At 40.3% G+C, this 22,359-nt stretch overlaps 1 protein-coding gene across 2 annotated transcripts in view; it reads left to right on the forward strand.

Moving 5' to 3' along the window:
* Window positions 1-22,359, forward strand: part of plcb1l (phospholipase C beta 1-like) — a 128,620-nt gene that overhangs the window by 89,227 nt on the left and 17,034 nt on the right. For both annotated transcript variants that reach the window (XM_085431423.1, XM_085431424.1), the window contains exons 11-27: window positions 593-750; window positions 4,634-4,716; window positions 6,614-6,698; window positions 12,058-12,232; window positions 14,011-14,097; window positions 14,546-14,616; window positions 14,845-14,941; window positions 15,031-15,115; window positions 15,674-15,798; window positions 15,908-16,062; window positions 16,142-16,306; window positions 16,730-16,829; window positions 17,447-17,551; window positions 17,637-17,752; window positions 20,417-20,546; window positions 20,920-20,973; window positions 21,302-21,521. In XM_085431423.1, the coding sequence (XP_085287549.1) occupies window positions 593-750; window positions 4,634-4,716; window positions 6,614-6,698; window positions 12,058-12,232; window positions 14,011-14,097; window positions 14,546-14,616; window positions 14,845-14,941; window positions 15,031-15,115; window positions 15,674-15,798; window positions 15,908-16,062; window positions 16,142-16,306; window positions 16,730-16,829; window positions 17,447-17,551; window positions 17,637-17,752; window positions 20,417-20,546; window positions 20,920-20,973; window positions 21,302-21,521 (2,011 nt within the window). The remainder of the gene's footprint in view (window positions 1-592; window positions 751-4,633; window positions 4,717-6,613; window positions 6,699-12,057; window positions 12,233-14,010; window positions 14,098-14,545; window positions 14,617-14,844; window positions 14,942-15,030; window positions 15,116-15,673; window positions 15,799-15,907; window positions 16,063-16,141; window positions 16,307-16,729; window positions 16,830-17,446; window positions 17,552-17,636; window positions 17,753-20,416; window positions 20,547-20,919; window positions 20,974-21,301; window positions 21,522-22,359) is intronic.

Consider the following 22,359-nt stretch of genomic DNA (forward strand, 5'->3'; position numbering starts at 1 on the left):
GGTATTTTCATAGTGACTCATACTATGCTATTCTAATAGGGAGCAGAAGCGTGTTGCAATGTGGAGTCTATTTCTGTCCATGAGGCATTTGTGTTTCACAACTTCACACACAAAAAGAGCCATGCAGAATCATTAGTTTGATAACAGGACAAGCATTTCATGTTATTGACCCATCATAAATTACATTTTAAAATTAAAGTAATTGTGAGGAAATATTTCACCTCATGGAGTTGCTTAAAGATGTCAATTAAACAAGTTTTTGAGAGAAAAAATGAGAAAAGAGTGAAGTAAATGAATGGCATCACACCAAGTGAGAACATAGCTGCCTCTCACTTTAACACACTTCCACTTATTTTGTGGAAACATGCTGCTAATGTGAAGAGATAATTGCTTCGCTAATGGTGACAGGGTGATGAGATTTGCCTGCTTCAGATAACGACAGTTGTATTGTTTTTACTGCATGTGACGAACAATACAGTTAATGAAAAGTGAAAAGTGGGAGGATGTGCTTTTGTGGGCATCCTGTTTCTTTTTGGATCAACTTAGCCGATACCTGTAAGAGCTGTTTTTTGTGTTCGTGTGTTCGGTGCAGCCGGCCAGCTCGCAGGCAACTCTTCGGTCGAGATGTACAAACAGGTCCTCCTTTCTGGGTGCCGCTGCATTGAACTGGACTGTTGGAAGGGTCGCACCACAGAAGAAGAGCCTGTTATCACCCATGGCTTCACCATGACAACTGAAATCTCCTTCAAGGTAACACAAGGAGAGACGGTGATGGTGATATACGGGAGGGCTTGGTTGGGGGTTGGGAAGCAAAGGGAACGTTTTCACGGAAGGGTATTCTGCTCAGCAGATCATCCACCCACTGCTACTAACCCAACTGTTAGGGTTAATTTAACAATGCTGTGTTATTAAATTTAAACTTAGAATTAAATAACTTGTAAATAAATTTGGTTTATCCATTACTAAATCAGGTTTAAAAATATCTAAAGAGAAGAACACTGAAAAGCTTATAAATTTAAAAAAAAATGCATAAATTCACATATTCTAGATGCAGGATTTCTCCACATTTTATCTTTAAAAAATTCTCAAAGAGTTCTTTCAGGCCAGCTGAATATGCTGTTAGCCATGTAAACGTACTCAGTTTTACAACAAAATGCAGAAGCTTTAACAGAAAAAAAGAATATTGTACACACTGGGAGGCGAGCGTGGATCGGGGCGAGCGTGGATCGGGGCGATCGTGGATCGGGGCGATCGTGGCTCAAGAGTTGGGTGGTCGTCTTGTAATCGGAAGGTTGCTGGTTCAAGCCCCGGCTTGAACAGTCTCGGTCGTTGGACAAGACACTTCACCCATTGCCTACTGGTGGTGGTCAGAGGGCCCGGTGGCGCCTGTGTCCGGCAGCCTCGCCTCTGTCAGTGTGCCCCAGGGCAGCTGTGGCTCCAATGCAGCTTGCCATCACCAGTGTGTGAATGGGTGGATGTCTGGATGTGTAAAGCGCTTTGGGGTCCTTAGGGACTAGTAAAGCGCTATACAAGTACAGGCCATTTACCATTTCTCTGTGTTATTTCATCTTCCAATAAACGGATCCATTGTCATAAACTCAGAATTAATCTAATCTGGTTTGTGAAAGCCACCACGTTGTCCTGCCATCATAAAGACAGTGGCCAAAATGGACAGACCGGCCACATACTGTACGTGGCACGCCAAAGGCAGAGAAGAAGAGAACCCACAGGCATTCACATGCCGTGGATTGATTCAAAATATGAACATCATACCTATAATTTATCATCTGAAAAGGGGTCCCTATCACCAAACAAGTGAAAACGCAAAGGACAACAGACCAGTGTTCTGAGAAACCGTCCTACTTTGGCAAGTCATCCTACCCATATGATTATTTGACGGTGACTTCTGACCAACTCTAAATATTTCTAACCATTAGAAATATTTACAATAGCTGAAGGACGGTTTCCGAGCTAGGATGGATTCCCAGAACACCAATGTCTGGAAAAAAGTCACCTTCTCCCTCCTCACTTCACGCCTCATCTCCTGAGCAGAAGTCAGAGCTCTAACACACAAAAATGTTCAAACAGGTTCTTATTTATTCCAGATATTGTCACAGTTACTTATTGCAAGCAGATTAAATATGCGAGCCTCCCCATTCCAGAAAGCTGACCACGAGCCGGCTAAACAACAGCATATGGTTATAAGCTAACATTATGCTAGCTAATCTTCAGCTGGAGTGTCCTAAAAATCACACTTTCCCTCGTATAAACAGTTTTATTATGTTATTACATCGTGTGAGAAGTTATTCAAATAAAGCTTTACTAATGCTAGCTAAAAGCAGCTAACAAAGGCTGACAGAAAAGTTTAGGATATCCTCAAGTCACCTCAGTGTCGCTGTCGGAAGTGAGCTTCACTGACTCATCAGACTTCCTTAACAAAGTTTTTACAGCCTCCTCGGGAGTAAATAGACATGTACACCAACTGAAATAAGCAGCCGACTGTCAGCCTGCACACACTACAGATGAACGGCAGCAAAAGTACTCAGATGACTGCGATCTACTGACATTTAGTGGTTAGATCTTGAACACGGTACTTTTGAAGATGCAAAATGAATTGGTTAACAAAGATTTAGAAACTTAGATGTAGATACCTTTATTTCTAATATATATATATATATATAAATTCTGTGTGTTATCTTTACTGTAAAATCCTTCAGGACATGGTGGCTCTGTTGACTATAAAATCATGATACAGTACAGTCTCAAAAGGTTGATTCTGTTCATCTGGAAGTATCGTTTTCAATGGGAGAAATGTTTCGTCACTCATCCAAATGACTTCTTCAGTCTCAGCTGACTGCAGGTTTCCCCAGTCCTATAAACAGTACATTTGCACAATGACTGAAACCAGCCCACTGAATGAACAATGGGCTGGGAGGTCAGTTCCTTGATCATTAATATGTAAAATCTCATGACCATTGATCAACAACCACTGATCAAAGCTCATTAATCAATGGCCATGAGTACCATTCACAGAGAGTTGGGGAATGACTGCAATCACAGCATTGTAAGATGATGAAAGATGGACCCTTAGCCCCCCTCCTCGATTCACAGATGGTATTGCCCTTTTCACGTAAATGGCCTCCTTGACTCCCCACTCAAACCAGCGTTCCTGTCCAGGATGTGTACATCCTCATCACTGAAAGAGTGTCCACTGGCCTGTAGGTGTAAATAGATAGCACACTGATTCTGTGATACTGGATGTGTCTGTCCACTTTTTCCCCACAATTTCCTCCCACACAAAGAGGGGGGATTCATCCAGCCTGCATTTTCTAATAAAAATTTCAATAACTTATCCCTCAGGGATGCAATACAGTATATTGATGTGTCAATATTTTGTACGTACTTAAGGAGGATTTCAGTCTTTATTGATCTGGTGACACATGTGGTCACTGGTGTCAAATAAACTGAATTATTTTAATAAAAAGAACCCATCTGAGGATTTGGAGGCGTGCAACCATGTGTCTACAGCTCTTAATCTAGGAGCTAACTGTGGTTCTTTCTTGTTCTGCTACTCTTTTGCAGACCTTAAAAATGGTCGACTGACAAAAAATGGATAAATACTTGCAAAATAAAAATGCAGACACACTTCTAAGTGTGATCATGGTCAAAACTAACAAACAATGCTCCCTGGGAAATGCTGTACTAAGGGGAGTGAAGAGAAGAGTTTACAAACTGTTTGATTTAATTCATTTAATTAATTTCCCTTTGCTTTGATTGACATCAGGGCAATAGTAAACCTCACCACAACTATATATATTTAAAAAAACACATTTCAACAGACAAGTATAGACCGAAGAAGAGATAGAAAAAGCAAAAAGTGGGGCATGCAAGGAGCAGATGGCAAATCGTAAGAAACAGGGATGCGCTGAATAACCCTAGAAAGAGAAGCACCGAGGGGCAATTAACTGACGACGAGATGCTTTCATAGGAGGAGAAGGGCATGAAAATTTAAGGGCAGAGTAGTGTCAAGACAAAAGAAGAAAGAAATGGGTGAACTGATTGATGGAGGAAATTTAGATCTAATGAAAGTAACAGAAGAAGCAGAACAAGCCTAATGCAATTAGTCTGAGAGTGAAATGCAAAAAGAGAAGAGTTGTAAAAGATGGAAGAGAGCTACAGATTGAAGGGGTTGAGTTACAGACAAAGATTTTTATTGGAGGAAATGAAGGCTTTTACTGAACTGCCACTATTGTTAATGATGGTGTAATTGACTCAGACAATGAGTGGCTTAGAAATCTAATATCGGATGTTGAACTGTCTTCAGCAGAGTTGGGGAATGATTCAACAATATCGCTCAGCTCCCATTTATTTAAATACCTGCAATCGATGACCTACTGTATGGGATTTTTGTTCACATTGTTGTATTCAGGTTCATAGACAAAACAATGTCACTGTAGTTAATGACTTCAAAAGGTTTCGATATTTCTTTTAAGGGCATTTTAGTAATTCTTGGAAACCAGTAGCAAACTCCTGTGTTTTCATTATGTATGACATTAATTAGATAATGATCCAACACTGAGCCTATGTTGTAATTTACAGGTATATTTTGTATTCTTTGTGTTTGGGTATTTAGGAGGTAATTGAAGCTATAGCAGAGTGTGCCTTCAAGACCTCGCCTTTCCCCATCATCCTGTCCTTTGAGAATCACGTGGACTCGTAAGTTAACAGTTTACCTTGTTGCCTTAAGAGGTTCCAATTGTGCCAGAATTATCTTTACATGTGCGCTGCCTATGTTGATTCAACATGTGACATGTTGCACTTTCTGTTCTTTGACTCGTGCTCAAAGAACACAATGGCAGCCTGATGTTTTGCTATCTCAGTCGCTATGTGGTCAACGTGAGTCGTCAGTGGCAAGTTTCTTAATGAACCGCTTGATGTTTGGGTATTATTCTTGCACTGGTGTTATGGGTACTGGAAGCAGTCAAAATAGAAATCTAAAGATACGTGTAAGCAGTTTCTCAGGTATACCCAGATACATCATTGTAACAAAATGTTATATACTGTGTCCTGTGAAACTTTAATTTAAAAGTAAATGCATTCCACTAAATTAGGCAGTTTTCCATTTGTTGTATTCGACAATAAGCTTAATACAGTTTCAAAAGGATTTATGTATTACACATGGGTGCAGTTACTGAACTGTGGACCATCTCAAGCTGTCCGCTGACATCTCAAAAGTCAAAAGCTGGAGCTGGGTGCGTGTGGAAGGAGGTGCACCCATGTTTCATTAAATGCATGAATACATAATGCAGAAATATGCTTTGTGGCAAAAACTAAGAAGCTGTTGCTCCTCTGAGTTTCCCGTCGCTTGGATGGAATCAAACATGCAGCATCTTCACTTTATAGAGAGTACTCCTCGTTCTACTCCCGTTCTCAGTGAGCTACTGAGGTTGCTCCTCCAGCTGCTTCAACCAGCTGCTCCTCCAACTCACAGAGGGTCTTCAGGGGAGATTAAGGGGTGCCATTACCAGCTGCAGTTTGAGACAGTTGAGTTAGAGTCTGTTGAACACAGAGATGAGTCTCACAAAAGCCTGCCGACAGGGAAACAGGAGACAGGAATGCCTGGTGCTAACTTATTTGCAGTGACTAAACTTTCAAATTAAGAGCGCGGGTATTACACAATAGCAAATTGATTACGTTCTGAAATATACTTGGTGGTCACTGATATCAGCCCCTCCAGGTAGTTAATATGTATGGGGGAACTTACATACAGAATCTGTTCATAAATAAAGTATTAACCAAGGTTTTCTTCTTTCAGTATTATAAAAATATATCTCGCATTTAAATTGATTATATAGCAGACTGACGCAGAGGAGTTTTTATTTGATTGTTCTGTGTCAGGCCTTTGGTTACTGTATCAAAGTCAGTTTAGACCTTCTAAGGAAAAAATTTGCCTATCACTTATATTTATAGACTCTAGTATAGAGTTGCATTGTTGTCCCACACATATTTGAATGAATTATACTATGTGAAGCTAATATATAACACTTTCCAGAAATATGCTAACATATTACATGGTAACAGTCAGAGTCAGTGTGAACAGGAATCTATGGAAATCCATGTGCTGACTGGTTTCCCTGGGACTTGTCCATCATTAGCTCAGTTGTCTGCTGAAACACTGACAGCACATCACGACAACAGTCATGAGACCGCAATCAGACAGTAAGTGCAAAAAGACGGCAGAGTAAAGTATTAAAGTCAGACTGAGACAGACAAATATCTGTGTCGCAACTGAAGAGCAGAAGAACATAAACAAATATTCACTGGATATTGACGCCGTGCATGTGAATATAATTTTTGCATAAATGAGGCTTCATACTGTTAAGCATATTGATGAGGACTGTCCGTCAGCAGGACTGTCAATATGTCTAACCAACCACTTTGTTTTTTATCAACTGTGTAAACACCTGTAGAGCTAGGGACATGCTTCTGATGAATCCTTTCATCTTTAATGGCACCAAGATACTCTGGGGCAACATACATATTCAGGATATTGATATTTAGTGGAGAAATCATGATTGTGTATGTGTGTGTGTCTTTGTGTGATGACTCCCAGACCAAAGCAGCAGGCTAAGATGGCTGAGTATTGCCGGTCAATATTTGGAGACGCATTACTGACAGAACCTCTGGAGAAATATCTTGTGAGTATATAAGATCTCCACGCACCCGCTACATTTGCTTGTGCTCACGCTCACATTCACACTTGCTTGACTCTTTCCAACACACGAACACATATGATACAACAACAGTGAGGCATTCAGAAGATACTATCACACAGATGAGTGCACTAGGGAAATGAATGTCCTTGAACGCTGCTGCTCACCATGCTGCCCATATAAATGTTCTCTTTGAGGTAAAAACTCACATAGTTACTTACACACACACACACACAGTACTGTGAAAAAGTCTTGAGGTCCCTCTCATTGCTTCATATTTTGCTTCCAAAGAGACTCCTGGGATTTTACACTCAATGCTGACCCACAAATCATTCAAGCATAAAAAAAGGCATCTAACACAAGAGACCAGCCAGTGTTTTGTCTGCACATACAGATAACTTGGCAAAGAATCTGTTTTAAATGGTATCCTTAGGCACTTTGTTACTAGCAACCTGTTGCAAAACACATAGTTTGTTCCATTTTCTCTAGTTAAATCTACGAAAAATACCAAAGATAAAACATTTTGACAGAATCTGTGAGATGCATCTGGACCTTTAGTTGATCCATCTACTGGTCACTGAAGCTTCATCAGAAACTGTCCCAGTGTATGGGTAACTGTCAAGAAGCCATTCTTAAGGTAAACAACAGAACTGGACTAGAAATCTGTGGCAACAGGCCTTATGGAGTGAAAAATTCAAATTGTAAATTGTTTGGGGTTGCATTTCAGCCAGTGGTGTTGGGGGACTTGTCAAAATTTATTGAGTTGCGAATGCAAAAAAAAGGATCATCATCCAATACCATCTGGAAAGTGTCTGATTAGCAACAGATAGCACACTGTTTCAACATTATCGAAGGCAGCCAACATCCAAAGAAGAGCTTTGAATGTCCCTCGAGAAGCCTTTTGTTGACAGGAAAGCTTGCCTAAGAGAGTTCAGGCTGTGCTGAAGAATAAACATGGTCATACCAAATATTGACTTTAAACTTTGTTGTTTGCCTTATATACTGTATTTCCATGAATGGACGTTTCAACAAATCAGTGCACCTGTTTCCCATTTTCTAAGCAAAATATAAAGAAATTAGTCTTGAGACTTTGCAATATCTATATATTAGGGGTGCAACGATACTCGTATCGATGTTGAACCGTTCGATACAGTGCTTTCGGTTCGGTACGCATATGTATGAACAATACAAAATTTTTAATTTATTTTATCAACTTTTCTTCTGACGATGATGTCTGTGTTGAGAGCTCAGTGGATCTGCGTTCGACTACTCCGCCTAGGCTGCACTGTTGAGCGCAGATCCACTGAGCGCAGCACAAGCTAGCAAGACAGAAGCTAAGCTCGTTGCAACATGGCAAATTGAACCTCCCCCACCCTCATTCAGATCTGGCCTTTGGAACTATTTTGGTCTTCATGTGAAGCATGACCCTGAAGGTAAGCGCGTCATGGACAAAAGTAAAACAGTATGCGGGATGTGCCACGCAATGCTCAATTACATTGGTGGGAACTACTGCGTTAGCGCAGTTAGCTCGGTAACGTGTTGACGCCGTCCAGCCCCACGCACGGGGCGATCCGCGGTAGCTTGTCAACGGAGATTTGCCGTGTTGTGGCGTTAACGTTATTTCAGATTAACGCTGACAGCACTAGTGGGAACACAATGAATATGACTGCACATTTACACTGACACCATCCTAGTGCAAAGACAAGTGGAAGCAGACAAAAACAACAAGCACGCATGCTACAAACTTTACCCGAGTCATTTAGACAGCCGTTAGCACATGATTCTCCTTATGGGGACCTGATATGTTTAATATGCTGCTGAGAATATAGCCCAGAAGAAGTGTATAGTATAGCTTTTATTTTGGAAAGAGCCATTTCTCTGTAATAAACTCTCCTTTCCAAAGATGAGTGATTTCTCGATCAGATAGATTTTTTTTTATTACTTTGTTGTTTCAGCAACATTAAATTTAAAAACTGTACTTTTGAGTTAAAATATATATTTATAATTTTAATAAATGACAAATTAAAAAAGCATGAACATTTTTTTGTATCGAAAAAATATTGAACCGTGACACCAAAGTGTCGAACCGAACCGTGAATTTTGTGTATCGTTGCACCCCTAGTATATATGTGTCTCTGTTTTTCTTTCTTTTTGTTTTCTTTGTCTCTTTCTCACACATAACACCATGTGACCTTTGGCACCTGGCAAAATATCCGGCTGCTGTTGTTTTTCATTGAAGCCTCAGCCACTTTCACTTTCTCTTAAACACGCACATAGCCGTGGAAGCTAACTTTTAACGAATCATCCCGCAATCGTGCTTATTCCTCCCTATCACGTCTGTGTTATCACAGCAGAGACTGCAAACAAAAGCCGTTTAAGATTAAAAGGAAGCATTTTCCGCTGTAATCTAAACGTGGCTTTTCTTGGCAGTCCTTTATCTCAGACAGGCCTTTCCTCTGTTGCCATGACTACCAGTTAAAAGCTTCCATTGTCCCTTTGTGGCCAAACTTCTTTCCCCCCCCCAAGGCGTCTTTGTGTGTAATGACGCAGGCTCTTACGTGAGGCAAATGTAGACACTTGCACACAAACTCTCGCAAGGACTTTTAGGCACTTCTCACAGTGCGTACGTGAAAACATGCCTCGCAAACAGTTCTGCACATATATGTACTTTAATGTACCGCTTACTCCTCTCGCGTCATTCTCCTGGGATGACGTTATTCCCTTTGGCACAACACTGTGGAGCAGCTAAAGTTCCCAGCAGGAGTAAGATGCAGAATTATCTCACACACGCAGGGAGCTCCTTCAGCACTGCTGCCTGCCAGAGTCACAGCCCGCTGAGAATTACAGCCTTCTGACTGGATTTGACATTGAAGTATTATCAGGGAGAAGCCTTTTGAATGGAGTGGCAGAGGGAAGGAGAAGGGGAGAGATATGAGGAGACAGACACCAAGGGAGAATTTAGAAAGATGGAAAGAGAAAGTGCCATTGAGGAATGAGCTTTCTACCACTGAGCATGTACAAACTAGGAAAGGTGAGAGCAATGTCAGTCACTCCCATCTGGCATGGAGTCAGCTGTGTATACAGCGTATCGAAAGGGATATCAGCCTGATAAGCCCACAGGGACCGGGGCAGATAGGGTAATACAGCTAGATGAAATCCAGCTCAACCTAGAGTGAGAATTAAGAGGATTAAAGTTTTCTTAGAAACTTGCGCTCCTACTCCATCTCCACTTTACAAAACTGTCAATCGCGTCCCACAATGACGACTGGTGATTTTCTTTTATTTTCAAAGTAAAAACAAAACAGTTTGAAAGCTTGATTCATCGTTTGTTTTCTTGCTTCTCTCACTATGCTGACAATGACTGTGTTGGCGAAAAACATTTTCATTGTAACTGCGTAAAATATATGAAATATTTGAAGGAATTAAACAATTTGTCTTGCGGTTTGTTTAATCTTGTTGGGGCTTAGTTTTAAGCTGCAGACAGACTATAACTGGCAAGGGGAGATATACGAGCACACATAAGGAGGCCAGATTGAGAATAATGTGGATGCAAAAGTTATAAACTGTCGGAGCTGTAAGGAGGCGAGTAAAATAAATAACCATATCCCAATAACTGAAGTTAAAACACTTTTACATAACAAAGACTTAATTACTTCCTCTAACATGCGCTTGCGGGACATGCAGCACTCCTCTCCGCCTTCTGCTCACATTGTTTGAACATATAGACCCGAACATTTAACAGTTCATCCCCTGTTAAAAAGAAAGCAACATTTTTTAAAAGATTTAAGACTCACAGTCCCTCAGTGTAAAGATACTTATTAACAAAGTTGTACTTCCCTGAAAGTATTATTGGAAAAAAGCACTTTGAGTATTAATAGTAAATTTACACATTTTGAGGAAATTTTAAAACATTTGCTTAAATTTTGAAGAACAATTTGACCCAATTCAAAAAAAACTTGCTTCCCTTTCTTATGTTACATCCAGACCAGATACTCTTATCATACCCAGCATGCACTTGGAACAAAATGCTAAGACTATTCCCTTCATTGAACAATTTCTGTTTATGTAATGTGAAATTGTCGTATAGTCATATGTCTTATAACAAATGAACGTAACAAGCAAAATACTGAAAATGGTTTAGGGACAAGGACTGGACTGAAAACTTGAAACAGTTGAATCTAGCTTATTAAACGTCACAACCGTTGCTCTGAAATATCGTGGAGCAGATACGCCGTATGAAGCAACAAAACAAGGAAATACTTTCTCACTTTACCACTAGTATGATACTGAGGCTTGAAAGTGGTTAAGGGTGGCCAAATGGAACTTTTCACTTTCTTATCACAGCTGAGCGTAATTGTTTTCGACATTTGGGGGGGGAAAACCTTGATTGAGTTTATTTCATTAGGCTTTGTGCGGTGCATTTGAGTGCAATCAGGATTACTTGCCCCATCCAATTTTGCTTTTCCTCCCTGGTAACTGTCAGTGAGGTGAATGCAAACAGGATGGCTAATCTTTGTCGTAAGATTTCCCCCGCAGCAACATTAGCAGAGCGTAGATAGACATGTGCGGAAAATAGGTCACAAGAAGGAAAATCTTGGCGTTAGTTGGTGTATGAATCACTGTTTTGTTGCTCTTGATTCTCAAGTTGCTCAAGTAAAAGTTTGATATGTTTAAGTGAGGTTATGTTTATAGTTGATATGTTGTAAACACAGCAGTTTGAGCATGTGCGTGTGTTTATTCTGCACCACTGAATTGCTCATTAGTGAAATATTATTATCCCTAAACACTGTGATCCAAAAGCAGCGTATCCCATAAATAAATTGGAGATGTAGCGACTTTCTGTCCAGCTCATTTGAGAGAACGTGCGTTTGTGTTTAATGTTTAGTTTCCTTGCAGGAAGCTGATTAAGGTGTTGCAAGCGTAGAATTTTTCCGCTATAACATCAGCCGAGTTTATAACACTCACAGCAGAAACAGTCATTTTTTACTAACCAGCTGCATCTAACCAGCGAACTCTTCCTTAGAGGATTTGAAAAGAGTAATAGCCACAAATTTACATTTTAAGTGGAACACTCCAGTAAACAACTTTAGTGTTTTCATCTGGTAATTAGCTAGTTTGTCAAAAAAAGAGAAAAAGACAGCTTAACTGTGATTGCACTGTAGCAATCTTTACCCATAAATTAGCATTTTGGAGCATTTGCTCTTGCTCAAATTTATATTTACAATTTTAATCAGGAAAAATAACTCATGTTCTCTCATCATCCAATATATCTGAAATTATTAATGTAGGAAAGCACCTTTCATTCATCTATAACTGCATCTTTCTCCTTCCACATTCCCTCTAGTTGGAGTCTGGCGTTCCGTTGCCCAGCCCGATGGAGCTGATGGGAAAGATCTTGGTGAAAAACAAAAAGAAACACCACAAGACAAGTGGAAGTGCAAAGAAAAAACTCTCTGAGCAGGTTTCTAACACCTGCAGTGATTCTTCCAGCGTGTGTGAGCCCTCCTCCCCAAGCGCAGGTACTGCACCTTTAATATAATACACACACACGCACGCACGCGCACACACACACACAAATTCTACTAACAAAGCCATCAAATCACAATGGGCTCACTGAGTTATGATATTTCAGATGTGTAAAAGCTAGCCTAACCATCTGGGTCCCTCTGTACTGTGGACCAAGAGCTCTGTGCCGTCCAGAAACTGAATCACTGGAGCAAAACAGTGCTATTGTTTAACATTCATCACTTTCATGGCCCTCTCCATCAGTTGAAGGTATTATTGGCTGTTGCATGCACTCCCTGCAGGCATTATACATTTAAACCGGGGCATCTTAAACTCTGGCCAGTTGTGTGTGAGTGTGTATGTATAAAATGCTCTCTGCTTTTTGCTGTAACTGCCTAATATCGGTCCTATTTGTTCATACGTTTGCCTTTTCAGTTGTGTACTACATACGCACTCGCAACAGCACCAGGTCAGCTTTGGTGCTAAGGGATCTCAAAGTATGCCAAAAAATACCCCCCACAGCATTACACCCCCAGCCTGAACCGTTGATACAAAGTAGTCTGGATCCATGCTTTCATGTTGTTTATGCCAAATTCTGACTCTACCAGCTGACAGCCACAAGAAAAAATCGAAACTCAAATCTTCTCCTGTACACTTTTGGCGAGGCCGTGTGAATTGTAGCCTCAGTTTCCTGTTCTTGGCTGATAAGATGTGTGCGGTGTGTGTGTTGCTGTCCATCAGCTTTAAGGGTCGATGTGTTTCTTGTTCAGAGATGCTCATCTGCATACCTTGGTTATGACGGTGTTACTGACACCTTCCAATCACCATGAAGCAGTCTGTCCATTCTCCTCTGACGTCTAGCATCAACATGGCATTTCCTCCCGGAGAGCTGCCGCTGACTGGATATTTACTCTTTTTAGCAGCAACTCAGTGCTTTGATGCATGTAGACATGTTCAAGACAACCTGGGTCAATGAATGTTTTGATGAATATGGATTCTCCATAAACCCTAGAGATGGTTTTGTAGGAAAATCCCAGTAGATCAGCATTTTTTGAAATGCTCAGACTAGCCTGTCCGACCCAAGTTCAGAGTCATTTAAATCATTTTTTTGATGCTCATTTTGAACTTCAAAATGTCATCTTGGCCATATCTATATGCCTAAATGTATCAAGTTGCTGCTGTGTGATTGGCTGTAGTTATGTTATGTGTATCATTTGGTTGTTACAAATGAGTGAGAAATGAATGGAGAAACATGAACCCATGGCCCCCACAGTGAGAGTCTAGGACACATTTTGCTGGATATCCATGGTCCTGTAATCAATCACTTCTATCCTGATAAATGATTCAAATAATTTCCATACTTAAGTCTAACATGGACTGACATGTTAGACTGTTCTCACCACCATCATCTTAAAAACACCAGGGTCCAGAGTCTGGGAAAATCAATATGAAGCAAACTGGAGCGGTGGTGGCAGGCAGTGGCCAAACATATATTGTTTTGTCTATTTATTTAACATCCATCTACATATTCCACTGGACCAAGCAACATGTCACCTTTAGTCTGCCCTGGTTGTTGAGCCTTAAGTTCTTCTTAGGCTAAAACACACTGCCCCCTGGTGTTGGAAAGTAAGCAGTACAAGTTAACAGTCAGGAGTCCTTTTTAACTGGTATACATGTTGTAAAATAACCTTCTTTTTTTTTTAAGATGATTTACTGAGTAAACTAAACAGTAAACTTTGAACTGAAAAATATGAGGATGATCTTCAGTGAGTGCTTTGTTTTTAAATCGCAGGTTCCACCAAAGAGGAAGTGGCAGACTCCACACAGCCCTCTGATGGTACTGAGCTTACACTGAGACCACAGGGCAGAAAGTCTATTGGTGAGTCCATGACCTCAGATGGAGACTTAAATCTTTAGTAGAGCCCTCATTAGGCCGGCACAGAAGCTATAGGTCAGACAATTACACCGTTAAAATCAATTTCCTCTGTCAGTGCGACCTCCGATTCAGTGGGAAATCTTAAGCAGATCTCTCATTATGTGGGTGCAGAGGCTGGGTCAGCTCAACCAAAACAATATTGAAATTCATTTCCTCTGTCTACGAGCGCCAATAAATTAGGACCTGCCAGCATGAGCCTTACTTGTGTCGCTGTTTTAAATGTAATGGAGGCAGTCGTGGGCTGTAAATGAAGACCATTTAAAGACAGACGGCTCCGTTCGTGTTTGTGCAACGTTTGCATTGATTTGGCAGAAATAAAAACTCAATTTACACTCGTTTCAGCTTTGTTTCATGCATTTCTCTGCTATCCTGTCTGTGCCATGCGTTCTAGGTGAAGTGGAGGCCGAAAGCGAGGACGAAGATGATGATGATGATGACTGTAAAAAGGGATCAATGGATGAGGTGGGTATCTTGCAGGTGACAGCCATCAGTTCAAATCCTGGTTATAATGGAAACAGACTGTTTAGCCTATATGTGCTGAAGTTGTCCTCTAGTGTATGATCATGTCTCCAAATTGTGTGTCTCCAAAATCAATAAAACCTTTGCAGAAGGATTCTAACAGACTTTTTTGGTAACGTTTCTGCTGCTTTGTATTTGTACGTTTTTTAATATGTGTGCTTCCATGTGTAGGGCACAGCAGGCAGTGAGGCATTCGCTACAGAGGAAATGTCCAACTTGGTCATCTACATCCAACCTGTCAAATTTAACAGCTTTGAGGCTTCCAAAAGTCAGTAACAACAATGAATACTGAATGTGCAGCAACAAACAGATCGCTGTTAAATAAGCTGACAATTTTATACCACTCTCAACCCACAGAGATCAATCGAAGCTACCAGATGTCATCCTTTGTCGAGACCAAAGCTTTAGAGCAGCTGACCAAATCTCCTGTAGAGTTTGTGGAGTATCCCTATGGTTATACCGAAGCATCTCTCTTTCTGTCCTTGCTAAGATAAGAATTTGTGCTTCAGTGTCTGATGCCATGGTTCTCAGCTGGGTGAGGAAAGAGTTGTTGCCTCAAGTGGGGGACTCCAAGTATCTCGAGGTCTTGCTCACAAGTGCAGCGATAGAGGAGAGGGATAGTTATATCTGTTGTGGTGTCGAGAACGTCATGAGCTGTTGGTAGTGATCGAAAGTTACACGAGAATAAATGAACTTCTTCTGAGAGTGTCTGGGCTCATTTTTTGGAGCTGATGGGTGAAAAGCTCAGAGTAGATGAGCATAGGTGTTTCAAGCATAGATGAACTGAAGAATAGCCTGTTATTTCAGCCTCATTTTACCCCTTCATAGTAGACAAAGGCTGAGTGTGTTCCTTTTAGCTTTTTCCTTAACTTGCTTTTGTGGATTATGTTGTTTGTGAGTGATTTTGGAGTAGTAATCCCAGCAGATGTTTAGTAGCATCACTTAGAAAGTATTTTCAGATGCAGGTCATGCAGTCTTGCCCTTAACAAGCTCTGTTCAGATACAACAAGCTGCAGCTGAGCAGGATCTACCCTAAAGGCACTCGAGTGGATTCATCCAACTACAACCCTCAGCTGTTCTGGAACGCAGGCTGTCAGCTGGTGGCTCTCAATTTCCAGACTATTGGTGAGAGGGAAGCCCAAAACACATTCCTTCACACTGAAGAATAAACTAAAACACTCTCACTTTTATGTCATTATCCAGGTTTAAATATGTTCCTATCCTCACCCCACAGATTTATCAATGCAGCTCAACCTGGGCATGTATGAATACAATGGGAAATGTGGCTACAGACTGAAACCAGAGTTTATGAGACGGCCGGATAAGCACTTTGACCCATTTACCGAGAGCACAGTGGATGGGATAGTAGCCAACACACTGTCTGTGAAGGTGTGTTTATGTTTGTGTTTTGTGTGTGTACGTGTGTGTGTGTAGCTTTCTCTCTGTATAATTAAATTTTTCCTTCCAGATCATCTCAGGCCAGTTCCTGTCAGATAAGAAAGTGGGCACATACGTGGAGATCGACATGTTTGGTTTACCAGTGGACACAAAGAGAAAAGCATTCAAGACCAAGACCTCTCAGGGCAATGCCATCAACCCTGTCTGGGAAGAGGAAGCCATTGTTTTTAAGAAGGTGAAACTATGGCCTTGTACACACGCAGTGGTAACATTAATTCCAATCATAGACTGTATATGCAGTGTTCTTGATGTACAGTCCATCAATCCTTTTTCATCCCTTTGAACTTATCTACTTATTCAGTCAAGGGATTTGACTACTGTGGCTATCAATATGCAGATATTGATAGGTAGCTGTAATGGCTATATGTCATAAAGCTTGAAAAAAACCTGGGGTGTCATTTAATTTCCATTTTGACATCTTTAGATAATTAAAGCGCTAACGCATTCATATTCAGTTTATACCTATGGATTTAAGCAGCAAAGCCACTGTTAAAAAAAAAAGGTTGGCTGCATTAATCTTGACCATCTGCTTCCAGTTAATAATATAACAGTAAAAACAATTTGTGTGTTTTATTCCCATTCATAATATTATTCTTAGGTTGTCCTGCCCACGCTAGCATCACTGAGGATAGCAGTGTTTGAGGAAGGAGGGAAGTTTATCGGACACCGCATCATTCCTGTGTCAGCCATCCGTCCAGGTGACAAAACTTTGCACTTATTCAGCATAATTTCACACATAGGTTGGCGTTTGGTCAATATCAAAAAAAATAACTTATATTAGACTTTATATATTTATAATACAGTTTGATAAATCATGAACATTCGCATAAGCTTTGCTTTGCTCTAGAGCCTGACCGATATTTCTGCCCTGATTTGTTGGTATGCCGACATCAGCTGTTGACTGATATATCAGTATCTGATTTTAGAACAGCTGATAGATGCAAATTTAAAAAGAACCAACCATGTTATGACTGTTGATATTGCATAGTTGCTCGACCAAAGGCCACTCTACAGCTTCCACGTTGGCACTTTGTTTGGAGCAAGTAATGCACGACTTGTTGTGACAATAGAACAAGATTTATTTAAACTGCATTGCCATTATTGTCTCAGTAGGGACTTATAAATAATTACATGTAACAGTTTTAGGGAAATCTGTGCATATTTCATGTCTGTGAAAGAAATGAAAAAATATTGTTTCATTACCAGATATCTGTATCAGTCTTAAAAATCCAGTATCGGTCCAGCTGTTCTTTGCTTTGATGTAAAACTGTTGTTTCTGGAATGATAGAATTAAAATCTAACCCAAACCTTGCAGGCTATCACTACATCAGTCTGAGGAATGAGAAGAACCAGTCCCTGACGTTACCTGCTCTGTTTGTGTATGTTGAAGTAAAGGACTATGTCCCAGACACATTTGCAGGTAAGTCAGGTGATCGCAAGAAAGAAGAAAAACAGAAAAAGAAATGTGGTTTTTTCATCATCACTCTTTTCTTCCCTGTCCTCAGACGTCATTGAAGCCTTGTCCAATCCAATCCGCTATGTCAACCTGATGGAGCAAAGAGCCAATCAGCTGGCTGCTCTCACCTTGGAAGAGGGAGGGGAGGAGGAGGGTGACAAAGAGGTGTGTGTGTGTGTGTGTGTGTGTGTGTGTGTGTGTGTGTGTGTGTGTGTGTGTGTGTGTGTGTGTGTGTGTGTGTTTGTAGTTCTCTCTGCATCACAGGTCATCCAACATGTGTCTCTCCTCTGTACTCTTTGTGTTCATGCGTAAAAAGCTTTGAGGCCAATAATCAGTGGCTGATGAGATGAGCGGTCCCTCATCCAGATGGGCACTCTCCTCATTATGAGGAAGAATCTGGTTAAGAAGTCAAAATATATCATGGGGAAGGTGAGAAGATAAAGAGAGCAGAAACAATTTAGAAAGAGAAAAGCGTAAAAGGCTTTTTAATACCATCGCAAGTGCTTTGAAACCCACAGCCATCTAATAGCACTAGTGAATAAAATGATGGATTATTAAGCACAGCACCACAAGTTCACACAGATACTATCAGCAGACTTTGTTTGGAACAGTTTTTGTTTCTTGGTCACCCATGAGAGACTGTATTTCCAACCACTGCTATAGCGTCATTGCAGCAGCATCAAGTCTAATATGGCATCGATCTGCTAGATATCACAAATCACCCCTGCGTATATTACCACTGATTCTCAGGGGATGCTTTATTTTATGCCTGATGTTTTTAAGAAAAAGGCCAGCCTTAAAGTACATGAAATCCTAACAGTATCTATATAGTTTTACCCAAATAATATCTTAAATGCAGGTCTGTGTGTTTAACTGTTGTTTACAGTGTTTTGAATGATGTTGTGATGTATTGTGACTCAAGTAAAAGAGCAACAGTAAAGCACTGGAATACTTCCTACAGTGCTGATGAAAATAATTTCAAAATTGAAATACAGATAAAACCTGTGATAGATAAATAGTGGTGGGGTGACACTTTAAGCTTACATAAATACAGAGGTTGTTTAAAAAGATGCTCAGAAGTCAGTGGAGTTTACCGTCAGGTCCTTAGGTAGTTGGACAGAGACACAGTTTTTGTCATTTTGCCTCTGTACACCATCACAGTCTATTTTAAGTTACGAAGTCACCCACAAACCCACAATTCCACATGAATGGAAAGTCCTGATGTGTGAGACTGTGTCATGAGGCTGAGTAGACTGAGGGGCGAAGGGCCTGTAGTACTAGGGAGCTGTGATCGCTTTGCAGTGTACCTGAACTCTAACTAGTGTCTTAATTGTAAGTCTCCTACTATAAAGCCTATCTACACTCACCTTAGCTGTGTTAATGTTATTATTTTATCGTATTATCAGTCTATTAAGATTGCACTTTGTATGCTGTAATGTTTTATCTTTCGCTCCTAACCAGGAACACTTAACCAAAATTTAAATTTTAGTGTACTTTGCTTGACTGTGTCATGAGATGTGATTGAAGTGCAGACTTACACAGCCCTGACAATGGTTTCATACAAAAGAATCACCAAAGACCAAGACTACTGTTTAAAACATTGCACGTTTAAAATATTTTTGTTTCTTTTCTTTTTTTTGCAAAAATGCAACTAAACTTTGTTTACAAAGATGGTATTTCTCACTTTAACCCTGCCCCAGGCAATAACAGTACAATCTACTTCACACATTAAAGCACGTAGTGACCAACGATGCACAGTATATACACGCAGTATAGGCAATCACACAGTTAAACTAGAGTCGGCAGTAAGCTTAAATTTTAGTACAGGCTCCAGTTTGAAAACAACTTAAATGGCAAGAAGCTCAGAATTCTGCTGCTTCAGAAAATGTGATTTATTTATTTTTTTGCTTTGTTTCAAAGTGACAACCAAGGAAATATTAGATCACAGACAACTCAGACTAACAGGGTCAGCAACAGTGCAGCAAAGGGAGGAAACAGGGTTTTACTGAAGTTGTTCATTTGCAAGTAGGGGACTGTTTGAATTTACTCAATGGAGACGAGCACGAGTAATGTAGGTGCCAGTGTATCAGGTAACAGACACAGACTTAATTACTGAGGAGAGATGATTTCTAAGACTGGAGTGAGGATAAATTTAGGATGACAGACTAGGCAGGACGGAGTTATCTGGGGTTATTAGGAAAAGCGAACCGGAGAGCAGGGTTGTTCCTGAAGGGCTTCTTTGATCTGTTCTGCCAGCTGATATGATTACCCACGAGAATGGCCAACAGAGAGCTGTATCATGCTGTGACCATGGAAACAGTGACCGAAAGAGGCAGAGCGTGGAGCGCGGAGCACAGTGTGGGGAGATAAGTGTAGAGAGCAGAGGGGAGAAAAAAGGGAAACATTCGGTTAGCATGACAAAAAAACTAGATCATTTAAAATTGCATTAACCTTTCAGAGATAAGAGCGTATAGGCCGACATTCAGGCAGGCCGACGGGAAATTAAGATCTGCTGCGCCTCAGCACAGGAAACCATGCTGAGAGTGGGTTACCAAAGCTATGTCTACAAACTAAGCTGCACGACACAACAGGGCCAACAAGTGAGTTCTGAATACAGGTGCAAAGGAAGGAATTACTCCTACTGTTAGACTCAAGCGTCTGGTTTTTTGTTTTCTTCTTTTTTATAGTGTACTTCATATGAAGAAGTTTGGAAGTATAATTCTGCAAAATGGAAACATGCCTGATTTAAATGATATTTGGGATTTAAGTTGTTCTGCAGTAGTTTTACTTTGCATTTGCTTAATCCTGAATGTTTCATATGATGCACAGGTGGAGACATTAAGTGATGCCCCCTCAGAATCAAAGGATCAGAGGATAACGCCCGCTGAGAACGGACTGAGCCACACACCCACTCCCCCCAAACCTCAGTCACTGGTCAGCCACCAGCCTCAGCCTGCAGGTACTAAAACAGCGTACCTGCCTTCATTATCATCATCATCGCTACACATCCACAGTCAAAAAGATATTCATGCCTGAAAGGCTGACTTTGAGTAATTTTGTACATTTTTCATATCATTGTGGTATATACGAACAATCTTAAATTTAATGGAATCTGGTCAAACTAAATGTATTTGATTAATGTACATTTAGTTTCTAACTAATTATTTGAATAAGTAAATCTTTGATATAATCTTGGGGAATATTATTTTTTTCTTACTGTCTGACTTGATTTAATATATATAACAATGCATTAGATTAATATAGATATCGCTGTTTGTACCCAGTTTACTGACTTTACTCCCACTTTAACTGATCCTGTGAATTCTGAACAGGCTCATTAAAACCATCAGTGAAGACTGAAGACATCATCCAGAGTGTTCTCACGGGTGAGCTTCTGATTGCTAGATCTATAGTGATTTTACTGATCTCTGTTCCTATCTTTATTTGAAATCACTTCTTATCAAAATTAAGTATTTATTAGACCTTTTGACTTGATTTGCAAGATAATAAATCCCTGTGTTGCCCATATTAAGGTCATATTTCTTTGTTCAAGATTAATTATTCATGGTTGCTTTTGCAGAGTAACAGCACTTTACTATTATGGCCGTCTTTAGCGATGGGAAACAGTGTAGTAAACATATAAAAGTTTGTTGTACAGTAGTTTATAATTTTTTCATTAGAAATCTTTTCCCTTGACCTTTCTCTTGTATTTAGAACTGGAGGCTCAGACAGTGGAGGAGCTGAAGCAACAGAAGGGCTTCGTTCGGGAGCAGAGAAAGCAGTACAAGGAGATGAAGGAGCTGGTTCGGAAACACCACCGCAAGACCAGCGAGCTGATCAAGGAGCACCAGGCTCGTGTGTCGGAGCTGCAGAGCCAGCATCAGCGTCGGCGCTCTGCCCTGCAAAAGAGCCATAAAAGAGATGGTAAGAAAAGGTAGGTGGCCTCCTTTTCTAGTGTTCAGTTTTACTTTTATTTGCCTTCTTTTTGTTTTTGAAGTCGTCCCCTCCTGCTCTGTGTCTTTAAAAGAAATCCACTAAAACACATCCATGCAGTTAAGAAGAATAAAGTTACTTGCACTTTTTTCCTATACCAGCTCCCATGTAGACTCAGTGTTGTGTTTCAACCAAAAATACAATTAGTAACAAGCTCTTTTTTCCAACATAAAAGCTACTTTGCTCCCAGAGCAGGTTGCTCCGCATGTTTGATTTGGAAGATTTTCATTTTCTTCCTGACACATCTCTAAAGGGATTTGTTTCTCTCCTGGGATCAAACTGAGGATCTTTTGCTTGTCAGGCAAATTTGTTAACCACAACACTATAGAGAAGTGTGGAGTCAGTGGCACAGCCCTGATGAGCCTCTGATTCAACCTGTGTCAAAAGTGCAGATTTCTGACTATATTCCACATTTTAATTTTAATAGTGCTATTTTGTGAATTGTATTGAAAATTTTCATGTAAGTCCTAAACCGCAGAAATAGACTGAAACTTACAAAATAACCACACATGTTGTTGTGCACACATCTTACTGTAAATACCACAGAAGCTTTTTACATATTTTATGAGGTGATAATGATTCTGTTAAACTATGTAAAAAAGTACATGCAAACTCAATATGCCACACCACAGTGGAGTGCATACAGTACTAGTTAAAAGCAAACACAGGTATTAGTTGCTGAGCTGTTCATAGAATTTTAATGTTGCATAAGACTTCCTCCAAGTTTCAGGCATGTTCATGTCCAGAACAAGTGTCTATATCACAGACTCCACCTGCCC

Source organism: Copadichromis virginalis, linkage group LG15 (assembly GCF_057382275.1).
Source record: "Copadichromis virginalis isolate Kocher_CV1m ecotype Utaka linkage group LG15, C_Virginalis_male_GT1.1, whole genome shotgun sequence".
NCBI classification, from domain to species: Eukaryota; Metazoa; Chordata; class Actinopteri; order Cichliformes; family Cichlidae; genus Copadichromis; species Copadichromis virginalis.